This window comes from Polypterus senegalus, chromosome 2, assembly GCF_016835505.1.
Source record: "Polypterus senegalus isolate Bchr_013 chromosome 2, ASM1683550v1, whole genome shotgun sequence".
Classification (NCBI taxonomy): domain Eukaryota; kingdom Metazoa; phylum Chordata; class Cladistia; order Polypteriformes; family Polypteridae; genus Polypterus; species Polypterus senegalus.
In genome coordinates, this window is record NC_053155.1 from 51,957,832 (window position 1) to 51,976,775 (window position 18,944).

At 39.9% G+C, this 18,944-nt stretch overlaps 2 protein-coding genes across 6 annotated transcripts in view; one reads left to right on the forward strand and one right to left on the reverse strand.

Moving 5' to 3' along the window:
* bcl9 (BCL9 transcription coactivator) overlaps window positions 1–9,184 on the forward strand; it is a 522,554-nt gene extending 513,370 nt beyond the window's left edge. For all 3 annotated transcript variants that reach the window (XM_039743665.1, XM_039743666.1, XM_039743667.1), the window contains 2 exons: window positions 3,165–3,446; window positions 7,260–9,184. In XM_039743665.1, coding sequence (XP_039599599.1) covers window positions 3,165–3,446; window positions 7,260–8,422 — 1,445 coding nt within the window. In that variant the 3' untranslated portion in view covers window positions 8,423–9,184. The remainder of the gene's footprint in view (window positions 1–3,164; window positions 3,447–7,259) is intronic.
* Window positions 9,185–9,520: 336 nt separating this feature from the next.
* The window catches only part of acp6 (acid phosphatase 6, lysophosphatidic), a 59,025-nt gene continuing 49,601 nt past the window's right edge, over window positions 9,521–18,944 (reverse strand). Inside the window, exons 10-11 of one of the 3 annotated variants that reach the window (XM_039743670.1) lie at window positions 18,012–18,151; window positions 10,951–11,051 (exon numbers count right to left, since the gene is read on the reverse strand). In XM_039743670.1, coding sequence (XP_039599604.1) covers window positions 18,014–18,151 — 138 coding nt within the window. In that variant the 3' untranslated portion in view covers window positions 10,951–11,051; window positions 18,012–18,013. Of the gene's footprint in view, window positions 11,052–17,798; window positions 18,152–18,944 lie in introns of those variants that run through there. The other 2 variants (XM_039743668.1, XM_039743671.1) reach the window with 2 other exon arrangements.

Consider the following 18,944-nt stretch of genomic DNA (forward strand, 5'->3'; position numbering starts at 1 on the left):
ATATTTTTATTATGTTTAATAAAATTTATTATAATTTATTTTTTAATTATATCAATTTTATTGTTTGAATGGATTATATTTGACCCCATATTTACAATTATAATGTACAGTATATGTTCGTTTCACTGAGAATAAAATCCATTGGAGCAATAAATCTGCATTTAATTGTCCCGTTACGTCATGTAATCTGTAGAACAGAGCATGCAATGAGTTGTCTCTACTAGAAAAATAAAACCAGTAAATGTTATATCCCTGCTACAAAAAGGAGTCAAGAGGTGCAACATTTCGGCTGTACAGCCTTCATCAGGTCTGTGAAAAAGAGAAAACTTGGTTACACAGATACTAGAGGGGAAGGAGGTAATGAAGGTGGGAGAAGTGAAAGGAGTCAAACACCAAAGCAGGTGCCAAAAGCAGCCAACAATGAAGATGAAGGAGAAGCAAAGTTTAGTTTGTCAGTGCTGGTTTAGATGGATTGTCGAGGCTAAATTGGCCAAAATGAAGGGGTGTGTGTGAATGTGGTCCCCTGTCCAGGAGATTGTTCCTGCCTTGTGCCCTGTGCTTGCTGGGTTTGACTTGAGCCTCTGCAACCCTGTTCAGGACTAAGTGGGCTTAGGAAATGGTATGGCAGTTATTGCTGGAGGGTTGTGCAATCCAACTTTTTAGAATAAGGTTAGCATACTTTTGAAACTAAGCCAAAAAACCTGGACAGAAAGACCAGCGTGACTGTGACCAGGGAATGTGAAATGTATTGCTGTACATGGACTCAGTGGCTTCCTTCATCGTAACGATAGGCGAATGCTCGCTGAAATGCCTTACAAACTGTTGCTCCCTGCTTCTCCTACATGGATAGCTGAACAGTTTTTACAAGAAATGCACCAAATTAGATTTTTGGACAGGCAGGAGGCCTGTGGTGTAGTAAGTTTTCCAGAGAGACTGAATCATTGGAGGAGTTAATGGGGAGGCCGGGGGGGACCTGGCCCACTTAACAGTTGCATGGTGTTCCTCCTTAGAAGTTTATCATGTAAATATGTCATCAACAAATTCAATAATGAATCCTTTCTAACCAGAGCTGTCTCCTTTATGCACATCGCCCATCTTTAAAACCACAGAGAAACATTAGGTATGGCTTTAATTATGGTTTAATTTATTTCATCTTGTTTCGTATATTTTGTTTACAGCATTCTCCACTTACATGTCCGAGAGCCACTCCTGTCACAAAACAGATCTGACCAGAACTGTATCACACAAAGACCTGTGACATAATATTTAATTTTAAAGAAAATTCAGTATTTGACACAGTAAATAAAAAATTAAAAGCTTCTGCTTTAAAATCTGTTTCCTTAGTTCTTGCATGCACATGCCAATGTGTACATTTTCTGACAGCTTATTTTACTGTAATTACAAGGAGTAGACAAGCATACCTTAAAAATAAAAAGCATCATTTTCTATCATTTAGAAATTGTTAATTCACTAGTGTGATTTTTCCTTAGTTTTGAAGTTTGAAATGTACCAACAATGTATGATATTTGACTTGGTGCAAATATGAAACAGTAAGGCTGCATCGCTAAAACATGCTCTTCTTTTTTTATGGTTTGTCAGGCTCCACGACCCCAAGCCAAAATGTCAAAATCCACCCATGGACCAAACGCATTCATACTTTGGGTGCCAGTTAAAGCAGAAGGTGCTGTACAGAAGTCTGATTTGCAGACTAGACGTTTAAATAAAACAGGCTCCTGCAGAAAAACGTCTCTGCAAACAGCAATATTTTAATGATTCAATGGAGAGTGTTTTAGACTGGGATTTGCAGCTTGTCCCAGTTTTAAGAAATGCTATCCTGGCATTTCAGATCTGTCTGCGGACTATCCACAAGTATTAAGGTACCAATTCTTGTCATAGCAGGAGCAGACAAATGGCTGCTCTTCAGATGAGTGTTGGTGGGTCTCATCCTGAGTGTGCCATTAGTAAAGTAACATTCATATGGACTCTGACCAGCTCTGACTTTGTTTGTAGTGAAGCAGGGATGGAAAGAGATGTAGGGAGGTAACTGTATGGGTCATTTAGTTTCTAACAAGCAAATGTTTCAAGTCTGTTTTTAGTGAATGATACACTTGAGAGACAAATGATTAATGAATTCCTGAAACTAGCTTCTGGAGCAGGAAACAATATCAACATAATCATTGATAATTTGTACCAGCGCGGCTTTACAGTGATCTATCAATATTTTAAAATGCCAATTCTGTGGTGAAAGTAATAGACAAACTTTTAATAGTATGGAATAGAACAGAAAATTGAGAATATCAATCACCTCCACATAATGAACAGCTTTTACGGAATATAACTTTCTTGTAGTCTGTTGCACTGTTGCTTTCCTTTATGCATTTTTTGCGATTTTGCTGTTTTTTTGAAAGATGAATGGACAAATGTAATTGTTAAAAAAGCAACAGGGCCTCTAACCTTGCATTCATATATAGCAGGTGTAGGCAAACAGAGAGAGGACGGGTCCAAAGTTGACAGGAGCACATCAGCTCTTGTTGCTTACAGTATCTAAATCTTAAATGAAGGACATGATCATTAACTTGATTAGTGTAGGGGGAGAACTCCGAAGGGAGCTTGAGCCTTCCCTGCAGCCTAACTGCTCAAACACTTTGTTGTCACACAGGGTGCGCACTGTGGGGGGGTGCGTGCTTGTATGTCTAAAATAAGCAGCCAGTTTGTGATGCTGTGTAAGCCATTATTATAGAATGCTGCCACCTGGTGGTGAGAGTAACGTGCAGTTAACATGGTGGCTTTTCTCTTTCACACGTTGTACAGTGAGACACAACGTTTTTCAAACATCACCCATTTTTTACTTTGAAAATAAAATCTCAAGCAATTTTTGCTAGATGGCTTATTTAATTTTGCTGTTTCATAATTTAGAAAAGAACTATAGAATATTCCTTTAAAAGTAATTTATAGTAGTATTTCTGTCTGTCGTGTGTCTTGGCTTATTTTCATTTTTGCTTTCTGAAAGAAAACAGTTGTGTTTTTTGGGTATTACTATTTGATCTAGCAAATATTCTTTTAAAACTTTTACAAGTTAATGTGTTTGAGCCCTCTGTCATAAATATATTTTAAAGTCCTCATTTGCTTACCTTCTCATTTATTGTCATCTACTCTTCTTTTAGGTGGCAGTGGTGGTACTACAGCCCCTCCTTCCAGCAGCTCCTCTGGTGCACCATCTTCCATGAACCTCCCAGGAAGTCTTCCGTCCAGCAGCCCGTATGCCATACCCTCAGAGCCGACTCTTTCCCAAAATCCTCTCTCCATTATGATGTCCCGTATGTCCAAGTTCGCCATGCCCAGCTCCACACCGCTTTACCATGATGCAATCAAGACGGTCGCGAGCTCAGATGATGATTCACCACCTGCCCGCTCACCCAACCTCCCGCCTTTGAACAGCATGCCAGGTAATGAAGCCATCGTATCTGTTTCAATGATGACAATTTCACATTTGGACAGGCCACTCGGAGTCGAGACACTTCAAAATTGAAAATGTGATGTTTTTGAAATTCCAGTTTGTAAACATTACTCTTTTTTATTTGGGTGTTTTTACAAGAGTCTGACAGCTTTTCATGTCTTTATTTTACTTACAGTAGTCCTTCGAACAGAACAAAAAAAAAATGACAGGGTCTATTAGTATTTCACCCAATATGTTATAATAATGCTGGTTGCATTCATTTTTATTTAGTGAAAATTGTAAACTACTTCTTCTTTCGGCTGCTCCCGTTAGGTGTTGCCACAGTGGATCATCTTCTTCCATATCTTCCTGTCCTCTCCATCTTGTTCTGTTACACCCATCACCTGCATGTCCTCTCTCACCACATCCATAAACCTTCTCTTAGGCCTTCCTCTTTTCCTCTTCCCTGGCAGCTCTATCCTTACCTTCCTTCTCCCAATATACTCAGCATCTCTCCTCTGCACATGTCCAAACCAACGCAATCTCGCCTCTCTGACTTTGTCTCTCAACCGTCCAACTTGAGCTGACCTTCTAACATTACACTTTAATACAACCGTAACACATAAAGAAAATAGTAATAATTGTTCTCCAACAGCACCCAAAGAACCATGTTTAACACAAGCACACCTAAACATGTTCATCAAACCGATGTAGATGACTGTTAAAAGTGAGCTGGGTACGTTCATGCATCTCGCAGCTTGTGAAGAAGTCATCCTGGTCTTGATTAACTCAAACCAACTGAAATTTAAAAGCGAACACAGGGATACACAACATCCATTTCAGAAATATGGAGCAGTGTGATATTTACATTCGTTTTACACACAACTGATGAACATTCGATAGGTAAATGGCCTACTCTAGGTATTGTGGTGTCCTTTTTTTTTTTTTTTTAAACTTAAGGCCAGAATAGGTGCTATTGGGAGGTAAATTATTAAGTTAGTTAAAAAAATAAAATAAATAAAAAATCAGGAACGACATTTTTACACAGAGGTTCATGGTTAGGTGGAAGACGCTGCCCAAGAATGCAGTTACAGCCAAATCCCCTGGCAGTATACATTCAGGTTGTACCATGGAGACTAAGATTTGTAGAAAAACCGGCCTTTTAGTCTTCTCTCACGATGAAATCCTTAAACATGGGACGTGTTCTCCAGCCTCTCACTCTCGCCTTTAAACACCAATGTCAGGCTGAAGAGGATTTGTTTCTGGGCTCCATTATACTATTAAAGTCATTAGGAGAATCTCATTTTAAATACCATCATCAGTCATTAATTTAAGAACAAAAAATGTTCAAGGAGGTCACCACCACTAGTTATTCTGGAAACAAATAGTGCTACCATTTCAAGTATATTAGTAATTGGTTAATGTGCAGATTCTTCTGACACTTAATCAAGTAGTCTTGAAACAAAAGATAAAAATTGATATTACTACATGTTTCACAAGATGTACAATATTTTCTCATTAAAACACCATGTTGCGTGTTTTCCATGGCCCTCCTTTGTCTACACAGCTTGCCACAATGGCCCCTGGACCTCTGTCTAGAATTGGGGGAAGCGGAATTTTAAATGGGTAATGAGCACAATTTTATCCAATAAAAAGGGTAAAGTTTAACTTTCAGCTCCAGTAAAAATTACTTCACATCTTGCCGTTGTTTACTGGTCAGCTTTAGCTTTTCACTGATTCATCCACCTGTTTCTATAGCAAAATGATGGGCTTTATTGTCTGGTCGAATATTTCAAGTCGGACCTCAGCCTGCCTTTCAAAACGGGCCAAACGTGTGCACTATATAAATAAGGAGCGCTATCTGTTACTGGCAGTCCAAGCTATCAGTGGATGAGCAGGCCTGTTTTTCTGACAGAGTTACTGATAAGTTGCGTTATTTGGTTTTTCTCCAAGCATAAACACAAGGCCACCACGTTACAATAAAATGACTTTTGCAATGATTTTCAGTCTTTGACTTCATTTAGTTCACTTAGTGAGTTGGATTACACTCGTATGACCACCAGTCACAGTGTGACATACCCAGTGACTCAGTCCAACTATCCCTCAACTCGCCCTCACTGAACTGGGCTCCATGTGCATGAGAACTGACAACCAATGAATGCCCACCCATGCAGTGATCAGTTATAACAGAGAAGCTGTTGAACAGCCCCGGCTCTATCAGGCAGCACCTTATTGTCTGTTAGGAAATAGATTTGTGATACCACACTGGAGGGTTGTCATGCTGTTGGGTAATTTAACATCCTCAGTGATTTCTAGTCGTAGAAATTGACATGTCTGGGTGACAAGATCAGCAATGGCAATTGTCAATTTTGACATCCTCCTCCAATCCGAAGTTGTGTGATGTGGGATTGACTTCATGTACCTTCTCCTCCTCATAAATGCTGGTCAGGCTAATTTTGAGCCGACTGCTGCCATTTCTTGAGTTTAGAGAAGTTAAATATTATTTACAAGTTTGGGAAATGAAGCTCATATGCTCTTGTGAACATTCAAGAAGTGCATTCCCAAAAAATCCAGTTAGGAACCTGTAGCAGAAAATAGCAAGTGGATGGGACCACTCCCTGAAAGTGAAAAAGACTGAGAACCTTTGACTATATTTTGGTCCTCTTCATTAGGCCATAAAGGATTCAAAGTCTTCCACACCCAAAAATAGGCTGATAACGCAAGTTAAATAGCACACCACGACTAGAGACCTTGAGGTGACAGGAGAGTCTTTGGTGAAGCCTAATGTTGGTTTTAGATGTTATGGCCTAGCCGTTGTGCTGTGATGATATGCTAATTTAGTATCACAATGTCTACAGGCAGTTGCATGTGCTTTCAACTCTTTCAGGGCTGATGTTGACTTTTGTCAAAAGGAGGAGTTGGCGATGGTAATGAACTGTAAACGGTGACAAAACCAACATTATGTTTTAGTTGGACTCTCGTTGCTAGAAAGAAAGTTAGCATAGCTAGATAGAATAGCCTTATTGGTCTGACCGAGATTTGCTGCACTCGTGTGAGTAGCAGCATTGAAAATGGCACTGACATCTGGCGAGAGACCAAAGCTGATGTGTAAAGCAAAATACTCAGTGGACAACGTTTTGCCTATTATCTCTGTATGACTTGTCGGACTCCGATTTTCATACAAGTGATCAAAAACAAATGTGAGGTTCCAGCTTCAGCTGATTGGTCCCCGGCTAATCTTGGTACTGACCATGTTTGCCAGGGAGGATTGCCACTTAACAATGATAAGAGGTAGAAACCAGGTTATAATGCACTGCGACTGTGACCACTGCTGCTGCCACATGAAGACAGCAAGCCTGCCACACATTCTTGGCAAACTGGCAGCCACAGTATGCAGCAACGTATGTTTTATGTTGACTTCTACGTGAAACCATTGCTTTTCAGAAACTGTTTTTTGGAGAAGATATTCAGCCGTCAAAGAGTTAAAGTGAAAGTGTAAACCACTGACACTTACTGATGCTTTCTGCTGCGATACTCTCATAGCAGTGTTTGTTTTAAACCATTTACTGATCACTCAAGAAGGGGTTTTCTTTATTTGAGTTATAGCTGCTCTTGACACACCTGGATGGAATGTTTTTACTTCAGCCGCATTTGCATGTGCAAGGAACCTGTGTGATAAGGAACTGAGACTTATCTGAGTTTAAAGTGTGCTGTAAAGCAGGACAACATTCAGCTTTGTTCAAGAACTTGGGGGTTTTCTCATTTTTTTCTGTGTTAATGGTTTCTAACCATTTATTAATTTTTTTTTTTGTTTTCCATACAGGCATGGGAGGCAACCACCACCCAAACCACCCACGTGTAATGGCTTCAAATTCATCCGGACATATGCCTTCACTGAGCCCGATGGGAATGAACGCTATTGGATCACAGCCCCTTTCTCATGGTATTCCTAACCAGATGCCGTCTCCAAATCCAATGGGGCCAAATATTCCGCCTCATGGTGGTCCAATGGGGCCAGGTATGATTCCTCATAATATGATGATGCCTCCTGGTCCTCAAGATCCTGGAATGAATAATCCTCACATGTTACCACAAGGTAGAATGGGTTTCCCTCATGGGCAGCAGGGTTTTCCACCTGTGCAATCACCCCCTCAACAGGTCCCCTTTCCTCACAATGGTCCAGGTCCTGGTGGAGTTCAAGGTGTTTTTCCCCATGGAATGGGGTTCCCAGGTGAAGCGGGACCCCTTGGACGCCTAAGTAACATGCCCCAAGGCCCTGGTGGGGAACCAGTGCTCTGTAAGCCAAATGCTCCAGGAGGCCCCGATTCTTTTAACTCCATGGGTAATAACATGCCCTCAGTCTTCACGGACCCTGATCTTCAAGAGGTCATCCGTCCTGGTGCTTCAGGGATTCCAGAATTTGACTTGTCTCGGATCATCCCTTCAGATAAACCCAGCCAAACCCTACAGTACTTCCCACGTGGTGAGGCACCAGGCCGTAAACCCCCACATCCTTCTGGCCCCGTCCCTGGATTTCCTCAGATGCAAGGAATGATGGGAGAGCAAAATCCAAGAATGGGACTTCCCATGCCAGGAATGGGTGGACCCGGTCCAGGTCATATGGGCCCTCAGGACATGCCGCTGGGTAGCCCAGCTCACAATCCAATGAGACCTCCGGGATTTATGCCACAGGGTATGATGGGACCTCAACACCGTATATTGTCACCTGCACAAACTGGAATGCCTGGGCAACATGGTATGATGGGAAACCCGGCTATGATGCAGGCAAAGGAACGGGGACCAGGCGTTCTTTATAGCCACCCAGGACCAGTGGGTTCTCCTAACATGATGATGTCACTACATGGGATGGGTGGCCCACAGCAAACTATGATGATGCCTCCACAAATGAGGCCAAGAGGCATGGCAGCAGATGTGGGAATGGGATTCAACCAGGGTCCTGGAAACCCAGGGAATATAATGTTCTAAGCTGCTATAGAAAGACTTGTAATCACAAGCACATGTATTGTAGATTTGGACCTCCAGGTTTTGGGCAACACTTACTCGACCCCCAGTAAGTAGAGTGGGAAACTGTCGTTTTAAAAATGAGTAATTAACTAAATACTTGCATGTGTAACAGTCTTACTGTGACATGGAGTACAATGCCAAGGGGGTGTACAAAAACAAAGCATTAGGGTGTTATTTTTTTTAAGGGGGTGGGTTGTTTGTTTTTTTTGGTTTTTTTTTGTTTTCTTCCCCCCAAAAACTACAGAATGTATGAGATTAACCTACGGTGAAGTTTTACATCAATAACTCCGCTGTTCCAAGGATTTTTTTTTTCTTTTTTTGATCCATTTTCATGGACGGGTTGCAAATAAAAGCTCTCCAGTTGCTGTTTTTTTATTTAAAAGGAAAAAAAAAATTAAAAATTTGCCATTTTGTCACAAGTTGCACCGTTATTGCTGTATGTATGTCATGAATCTGTTTCCTCCGGAAATAATACTCTTTGTATTTGTGTACTGTACTTGTATTGTAAAAGGGAACTGTGCAGCAATTTTTATTTTTATTTTTTTTTGGGGGGTGGGGTGGGGTGGGATTACCAAGGTGAATAACATTTGCACCAGTCACTATAAACATGTCAGTACTGTTTACCCTCGGGGTTGGGGTCTTTGCTCTCAATTTTTTCCCCCCCACCAGTGTATAACAATCCAAACCTTTGACCTCATGCATATAGTATTATAAAAAAAAAAAGCACAAAAATGGAATAACTGTTAAGTGTTCTTTTTAATTCATTATTGCTGTCAGCACTAAAGGCAAAGCTGTAGAACCAGTGAAATATTGTAAGATGCTCACTTGTTGGCTTTATTTTTGGAGGGAGGGGGCGGGGGTTAGGGGGTCTGACATTCGGGCCTGCATCGAACACAACAATTAGGTGATTGCGGATATTTTTTATTACTGCTCCGTCAGTTAATCCGAGAAAATCCCGGGTAGACGTGTGCTGAGGGGAGGGGGGGGTGAATCTGAATATGAGAAATAATGCAGGTTTGTTAGTTTTTTATTATTATTATTATTATTTTTTTGGTTGTTTTCATATTTTTTTCTTAACTCCCTCCCCCCCAGTGTAAAACTGTCATGTGTAACTCCATTAAATTTGGTACAGAACCACTTGCCAGGGCTGTGGTGTTGGAAGAAAAATAAAATATATTGTTTCGTATAAAGTGCTTAGTACCCTGCCTCTTCTTTACACACAAGTTCAACATGTCGCAGTGATTGTTGACATCAACCAGCGGTCAGGGTTTCTAAATGAAAGATGTTTGTTGTGAGGCTGTCAAATTATACCGAAACATTTCAGTTCGAGTCCGATCGGTTAATCCTTTTTTGTATTTTTTCTAACTAGGAGCGAATCCCGTTAGTTCACTGCTAATACAGTCGTCTCCTTTGTGGTGCTGCTGTGGCTGTGAAGGAGACTGCAGCAGGTCTCCCTCCACTTTAGTTTTTTTATTTTTTATTTTTTTTGATTAAGCACAATTTTGAAAATGGCATCCCCACTGCACACAATTAGCACAACCACACACCCAAGTAGCAGAAGTCCTCAGACCATTTGCAGAATGAAACTGTACAGTTGTTTATAACAATGCTATTTTGTTGTCATATTGTGCACACACACACACACACACACACGAGTCCTATTAATTAAATCTATTTGAATGCGTCATTACACACTGCTGTGCTCAACCTAAAACGCTTTCAGCATTTCTGCTTTCCTAATGATTAAAGTTCAGAGAGAAATTACAAAAATCAATTGACCAAACACTACACAAGACCAGCATTCACTGTACTTCTCTCCAGTGCTCAGGACGTTCAGTACTGAACATCAGAACCAAACACATCCCAGTTTTCCTGCTACTGTATATGCCACTGTAAGCTTAGCAAACACATCTGGGGAGACAAAAGCAGAAATTACTGTATCCAGTAGAGTAAAGAAAAAAAAGAAAGCTAGATCTGACCATAGATAGGATTTCGTTTGCATCGCAGGCTATATTCTCATTGGCAAGGCAACTTGGGAAGAACCTTCTAGAATGTCGAATCTAGCCATGTACAGATGCTGCATCAATTTGATCACAGGCCTCCTCCATGGTTTCAATGAAGGGGCATCTGAAGATCATAAACCTTCTGCCACCATGCTGAGAAAAACTCTGATGATGGTTAGGAAGGGGGAGTATGGTGGAAGGTATTGATCTGTAAATTGTGGCTGTTGATGAAACCATTTTTGGAGCGGAGGAGATCGGTGGAAAGATGCATTTTCCCAGACAACTGTGTATCTCATCTGGGCCACTGGGTTTGCTGCTGTGATGATGATGATGTGTAATTTGTCTAAAAGGCGACAATGTGGGTGGTATTGTAAGGACCCAAGTTGGCATGCAAGTGGAGGACCCCATTCTGTGTGATGGCAGCACAAGGGGTAACGTTACCCCCTGCATTGCCCTGCTAGAATGAAAATAGCCCTATGGCCAATGACGTTTCTTCCTCTTCTTCTGACTTTTGTGAGGTTAAACCCGGTCTCACCAATGTATGTAAACTTATGTGGAATTTCCTCAGCATCCTTTTGAAGAAGTCTCTGAAATACAGTAAAAGACAACATTGTGCTGTTCAATATTGGTCTGCAGGGCAGCACATTTACATGTCAAGCAGTTGTGTGCAGAGCACAATGCTACAGGAAAGCGACGATACTTCCCTCCACATCCTCATGCCACAGATCTTGCACATTTATTTGGCTGACGCCTTTATCCAAAGTGACTTACAACATTTATGACACAACTGGTTACATTTCTTGTTGTTTTTCAGTTCGATTACAGGCAGTTCAAGTGACTTACTCAGGATCACACACTGACAGTGGCAGGATTTGAACCCACAACCTCAGGGTCCAAAGCCTTAACCAGTACACATGGCTGGCTGCCTTTCACACTCTGAATTTCTTTCAAGCAGCACTCGATAAAGTTGTTTCATTTGAAAATGTCAATTTTGTTTTTTTTTTGTTTTTTTTTAAGGATTTAGGCGATAACTGTGGTCATTGACCTATGTTGGTTTGAATATCTTGAACATGAAGTTTTATCGCGTTATCACTCTTGTTCTTGTTTGAATATGGCTCCCCTTCCTTTTTGGCACACTTGACCCTCAATGCTATCAAGATTACTGTAAAATATCACAGGAATGGGTACCAAAAAGTGCTGATGTAGCGCATACAATAAACTACTGAATTACTGTTGCCAGTGTTCTTGAAGAAATGTCCAAATTACTGATGCCACTGGCTATTTGCTGAGATTTGGCTAAACTCCCTCGTCGTTAGTCCACGGCTTATCCCAGTGGTTACCAGCCTCGGTCCTGGGGACCCCCTGTGGCTGCAGGTTTTTGTTCCAACCAGCTTCTGGTTTTAATTGGACTCCTGGGCTAATTAAGTGATGTGTTATTTCCCAAGTTCTGTGTTTTGGGAACAATATAGAAATTTGAAAACCAAGTTTAGTTAAAAAAAAATAAATAAATAAGTATATATATAAAAATGTACCAAGTAGTTATATGGGAATAATGTATCTTTTTCTTTTTAACAATATTTTCATTCTACTTTTCTAGGTGTTCTAATTGTTTAATTAATCCATTATTTACTAATTAGTGGGTCTGATGCTAAATTAGTGGCAGCCTTTGATTATTCAGTGTTGTTTGCCAGCATGTCTGCTCTGCTTGTTTTAAGTTGTCATTAATAAGATGCAACAAAGGGGGAAAACGGCACAGAGAAAGGGCAAAATATAATGAAATCAACAATGAGAGTTAAGCATTTAAATCTAAAGCAAAAGCAGAAATATTGCTAAATGTCTTATAAATGTAAAAATCATGCTGCTGTAGTACTCTTCTGAATGTTGAATAAAAGAAAAATAATGCCAGCTAATTAAATGAGATCAGTGCTATCTGGTGTTGTCACTGATTAGAAATCTGGTTGGAACAAAAACCTGCAGCCACAGGGGGTCCCCAGGACCGAGATTGGGAAACACTGGCTTATCACATGGCTGACTAGTGTGGCACAAATTTCATTTGCTAACGTTGGTCTTTGTCGTCTTTGCACATGTCCTCCCGCCTCTAAAACTGCACTCTGATGCCTTCCATTTTTGTTGAAGACAGGTTCACTCACCTATTGCCATTTTACAGAGCGTAAACCAGATTGCCGTGTCTACAATTAAGACCGTTTGTGTCTGTACACTTTGTAGTTGTGTTTAACCAGGTGTGGCCATTTGACATGACAAGGAGGTGACAACATGATAGCTTTCTGTGTCTGATGTATACAAGCGTGTTTAGTGTTTTTGCAAAAGGTGCGAGGCTGACAATGTGCTTGTAGCTGTGCAAATCTGGGCTGACGTTTTGCTCCACAAGTGTAAGGTTTTGCTGGCTGTGGAATACTTTTGATTAAGTGTTTAAGCAGTTGAAAAAAACTGTAAAGTCTCATTTAATGTTACAAAGGTGACTGCAAGTTGATCCATTCAAAGCTAAAAACTGCTAAAACATGAAAAAAATAAGTAAATCTTGACTCTCCATTGGCCTCAGACCTAAAAGTAGTACTGCCTCAGCGTGTGAGTAAATATCAACCAACAAAAAAAAAAATTCAATAATAACTTTCACTCCCTTCGAAGCCCCGTCCTGTTTTCTTCGTATCGCATTCTGAACAACATCTCCAAGTACAGAAAAACTAACAGCTGAGCTTCATTCTGTTCAATTGTGGTTTGGTTCCTTCTTCGTTTATATGGTGTGTTTGTTTTTTTTTCCAGTTCCTCTTTGGCTTTTCAACTTCAAAACACGCTGGTTCTTCATTAGTACTGAGAAGTTGATGATGATCTGCAGGTGGACAACCGTGCTGGCTTTAGCAAAAAACCAGACAAAGGATATGCGCTGATAAAATGTAATGTGTGTTTATCTGCAACTTGTCACATGTGGTGTTCACAGTAAAATGAACTGCAAGACACTGCCACCGTCCAGATTATGTCAAATATAACATTACGATACATCACGATTCACAAAAAGGCCAAGTTTCCATTTGGATACGTTAGTTACATTTTGAAGGTTAACCAAACTTGCCAAAAACAGGTATTTCGGTTTACATTTTTTCATTTAAAAAAGGAAAGAGGACATTTGCACAACATTTTGTATGATTTGCTTACACTAATATCAACTAAATAAAACACACAATATGTGGTGCGTTAAGGATTTCTCTCCAAAACACAACTGGATGTCACAATACATAACCACGACATGTCATGATGCCCAAACAGCTGGAGTCAAGTTTTTCTGCCCCAGTTTGACGGCCTTCATTCTACCAAGTTTAGATGTCATGCCCCATAGCTTTACAAAGTTAGACTGTTTGGCACAAGGTGTTCCCCTATTTGAAAATATTTAGTGTCTTGCCCCTAAAATAAAATCTCTCAAAAGAAAGCACAGTGGCATTCAAAAGTTTGGGCCTCCTTTTTTACAATGTCTGTTGTTACGAATAGTTCAGTGAGCAGAAGATAACCACAAGGCATCAAGTTAAAGATGACACATTTTAATATTTTAAGCAAGATTACATTTTTTATTTCCATCAATCACAGGTACAAAATACAAGAAAAATGAAAAGGGCCTGAAGCAAGCGTTTGGGCACCCGACAGGTTCAGCACTTAGTAAGACTCTCTTTGGCAAGTATCACAGCTTGTAAATGCTTTTTGTAGCTAGCTAAGAGTCTTTCAGTTCTTTCTTGGGGTATTTTCATCCATTCTTCCTTGCAGAAGGTTTCTAATTCTCCAAGATTCTTGGGCAGTCTTGCATGCACTGCTTTTTTGAGATCTATCTACAGTACAGATTTTCAATGAGGTTTAGGTCGGTGGACTAAGAGGGCCTCCTGAGGTATTGCATTGTAGATTTTGAGGTGTGTTTCGGATCATTATCTTGTTCTAGTACCCATCCTCTTTTAAACTTCAACTTTTTTTTTATACAGTGTGATGTTTGCTTCAAGAATTTTCTAGTGGTTACCTGAATCCATTGTTTCCTCTACCAATGACCTGTTCTCTGTGCCATTGGCTGAAACACAAGCCCAATGCCCGATTGATCCACCAATGCTTAAGAGTTGGAGACGTGTTCTTATGTTGGAATACAACACCCCCCTTTGGTTCTATTTTGACCTATCAGGACTTGTTTCCAAGATGCATCAGACTTGGTTAGGTGTTCATTTGCAAACTTCAGATGCTGAATTTTGTGGCTGGGATGCAGGTAAGGTTTTCTTCTGCTGACTCTGCCATGAAGGTCATACTGTATTTGTTCAGGTGTCACTGCACAGCATAACCGTGCACCACCACTCCAGAGTCTGCTAAATCTTCCTAGAGGCCTTTTGCTGTCAATGGGGGTTTATATTCGCCATTCTATGAGTCCAAAGTGCAGTTCTTTCAGGTTTTCTTGATCTTCCAGACCTCATCTTGACCTCCGCTGTTTCTGTTAACTGTCATTTCTTAATAACATTACGGACTGAGCAAACAGCTACCTGAATATGCTTTGCTATCTTCTTGTAGCTTTCTCCTGCTTTGTGAGCATCAATTATTTTATTTTTCAGAGAGCTAGGCAGCTGCTTAGAGGGGCCCATGGCTTGCGGATTGTTAGGCCAAAGTCGGAGGAGTCAGAGGATCTGCACAGCTTTGCACTTTGTACCCCCTGGGTTTTCTAATGGTGACAGTGGACAAGGAATAGCCCTGATTATCTAATGAAGGCCTGAGACCTCTAGTATCTTGGGGTGGCCAAACCTCTGCATGGTGCTCCTTTCCAGTTGTACAAAACACATGCAATACAACAAGTCTGCACAGAATGCAAAAATGAAATGTGTCCTCCTTTATGCCTTTTTGTGATCGGTTCATCTTCTGCTCACTTTAACTATTAACAGTAATGGACATTTTAAACAAGGGGGCCCACACTTTTGCACGCCACTGTATATACGCATAAACTCACTTTAAATCACTCTGAAGCAGCAAGTTAACAATATGAAACTATTTATGTATAAATTATGTACTCATCCAACCCAAACTTTAACTTCCAAAATTATTTTTATGACAGTCCTTGGATCGATTTCTGTTTACCACTAGAGACAGAGGAAGCTTGTATTTTACACAAGAGATTGGGCTTTGTGCCGCTGCCGCAGTTGCTCTGCAAAGGTTTATTTGTTGTTGTTACTTTTTTCTTATGAGTGAGTAAACTTTGCACTTTATGTATTATTTATATGTGCCTATGAATTAGGGTTAAAATACTCATATGAAATATAAGTGAATATTCAAATATACTGGCTCAACAAATTCCATTATGATCAGCAACTGTGAAAAGGTGACTTTGGGGTACTAGTCAAAGATTAAAATGGCCAAAAGAACACCGCGCTTTGACGCTGGGGGTGTATTATGTTTGCCTTTTCTCTGTTGCAGATGACATTGTACCAATAGGCTCTCCACCAGAGGTATGGTGCACAGAATGAGGCTGCAAGGACAGGTAGATCTCAGTCTTTTTAACCACACAAACTGAAGGCTGGCTAGTCAGGCCGTTGTCTTCTGCTTGTTGAGGTCCAGCACTCAGGTTTTCAGGGGAGTGTTGGGCTTGAACAGGTTTGTATCGTACTTAACATTTCACATTTTGTCCAATAACATTGTTTGTTGTACCTGTGTATTTGTTTCTTTCAATTTATTTTGTGACCTATGATTGAGATTAAAGAATATAAAAACGGATGTTTTTTTATAATAGTGTGGTCAGAAAAAGAAGGAGAAGGTAAGAGAGAAACTGGAAGTGCTGGAGAGACTCTGTATTACTGGGTTGGGAAAAAGATTTTTTTTTTAATGTGTGTTATGGGTGTTAAGGGCGCTCAGGGGTAACTGAAGTAAAGAGATTTTTATGTTAATCTTTAGGTAAAGGGTGCTCGTAAGTTGGAAAAGAGATGTCACCTGAATGTTAAACTTTCCTCGATCCTTGTGTGTGGAATATAAAGAGGGTTGGTGTTAAGGGTCTAGTCAAAGTGCCCTGTGGGTAAACCTGAGCTGACTGGCATTGTCATGCCAGTGAGATGTTTCTGGTCAGTTTTTTGATACCTGAGCTCTTAAGTCAGAAGGTCATTAAGGAGTGCCAAATCTTAAGAACTGTGAGACCCATTTACAGGAGGCTTTTTGCTAAAGCTGAAGAAGTTGCCTTCCTTGCCCAGTGGTGAGATTCCTGGTTGTGCATGATAGGAGGAGAAGGTCTCACACAGCCGGGCAATAGATGAATGAAGGTTGCTTTCCCTTCCACTCTCTCTAGTGTGCCAGAGAGTCGGGCTCTGTGGAGGTGTGCGGACATTGGTTTCATAACGGTTCTTATCGGCCTCGTCTTTGATTTTCCCCCCCCATCTCTGTCTCTACACAAGGAACTGTGGCTTTTCCCTTTTGTATGAGGCTTGGAGGAGTTCTGTTTCTGCAACTTATCCATGTTGTATTATATTTTTACCATGTGATTCTTATTTCTCCAAAAATATGAACACAAGTAAAAGGTCTCAAAGACGTTAACGATACACGTTTTGTTAGTAAAGTGGGTAATGTGGCCACTGTCACTTAATGTTCCTGAAACTAATCAAGACTGGACAATTTTCTGGAGCAGAAGTGCATCATCTGCATGGCAGAGTAGCGCTGATATCTGGTTCAGTTACCAGTGCAATGGCTGTGATGCAGCAGGTAAGGTTACAAACTTGGTGAAGCGCTTTTAGCCTGCACTACAGAAAATGAATTTGACTTGACTGTTTTACATTTTGCTATATAATTTACTTCAGTTACAAAGTACAGAAATTTGAAACAAATATTTAAATTCATATATTGGTACTCCCCTCGCATGTACACCTGACCCACCCTGATAGCCAGCATTTGGTGCAAATGACTAAAACAAAGGAAACTTCTACAGTAGAAGCACTAAAACAGGCTGTTATAAAATAAAGCTTTCTTACAGCAAGAAATGGAACTTTCTATTTGTCCGTACTAAAATGACTATAATAAAATTTAATGAGCCACTGTTTAAAAAAAAAAAAAGTGTGCTTTTAACCAATTTCTTTGGAACTGGAGAATTTCACCAACAAAGTCTTCTATGAACAATATCTTTTTTTCTTTTTTTAACCCCCTTTTTCAAAATAGGAAATTAACTTAAAAGCCTAAATGTCCTGTTATAATTTAATGATCATTCTAGCAACTCCTGATTTAAAGGTTTATAGTAAAACGTTTGTTATTGTTATAGACTTCAACAGAAAATCAAAACCCGCAATATTTAGTTAAGTCACAAATTCAAAAGTTGGAGTCAAATGAAGTTGTTCATTATATGCAATCATGATTTGTATTTTAAAAAGATGAACTTTCACAAAAAAATCTTCTGCAATGTCTCCTGCCAAATGAAACAAATTCATAGAGGTGGAGGTGAAACTTTCATTCAAGGAAAAAATGTATCGGCATTAAATACGTAAACTACTGGTATTTTGTTCACAGTAAGATAAACGCACTACATGAAAAAGTATTTAAAAACTGACCATTAAAAACAGTTTGCAGTGTTTACAGGCTGGTTACATTTCTCTTCATAGTTCACCTCATCAATCACGTAAGATGAAAGTGCTTTTTTGAAGTCTCTCAGTGGACAGTAAATATCACTGCAGCCTCTTACAAGTTGATCCTATTAATATTAAAAACAAAGAAATCCAATTACAAAAAGCAAAACACAAACGATTTAAACTTTAAAACAGAGTGCAGTGTATAACATGCACGACTCTAGATAGGCAGTGCAAGTTTTACAGTTTTGTTCTCAGACCCCCATTTTATTTTCACCCCATTTAAGACACTCTGAGGTGTTGTTTCCAAGCCTGCCAGTTAAATCAAAGTTAGTGATACGATATTTGAATGTTTTTATTCCTCAGCACTGAAAATGCATGCCCCACGATCCAAGAAGTTGCTCTTCAGAGTCTATAAGATTTTTTGAGTAGAGATTCCTCCTCTGATTGGTGCAGCCAGTTTGGATAATTAATTGGTCAAAAGTTTATTTAAAATTAATTATCACCAACACACAATCACTTCCCAATTAAACAATGCAAACATATAAAAAAAACAAACAAAAAAAAAAAAAATCAGGAAGTTGTTTGTAATGCAGCCGTACGAGTTGAACTCGCTTTTGACAAATCAGTATGCTGCACGTCAAGATTCTGCTTGCGTAGTTAACCAATAAAGTGAAGGGTAACAAACATAGAAACTTAATATGACAGTATTTTGTTTATCATTAGTTGTCAAAGTATCAGTGTGATGCACTAAACTCCTAGTGGTGTCACGATATTTTACTACATATTAACAGGTGTAGTTCTGCACACCAACAGTGATCAGGGCCTGAACGAAGACTCTTGGAGCCGCCAGGCAGCATCGTTACCACTGACCTGGTATTCATTTATTTATTCATTTATTTAATTAGATAATGAAGC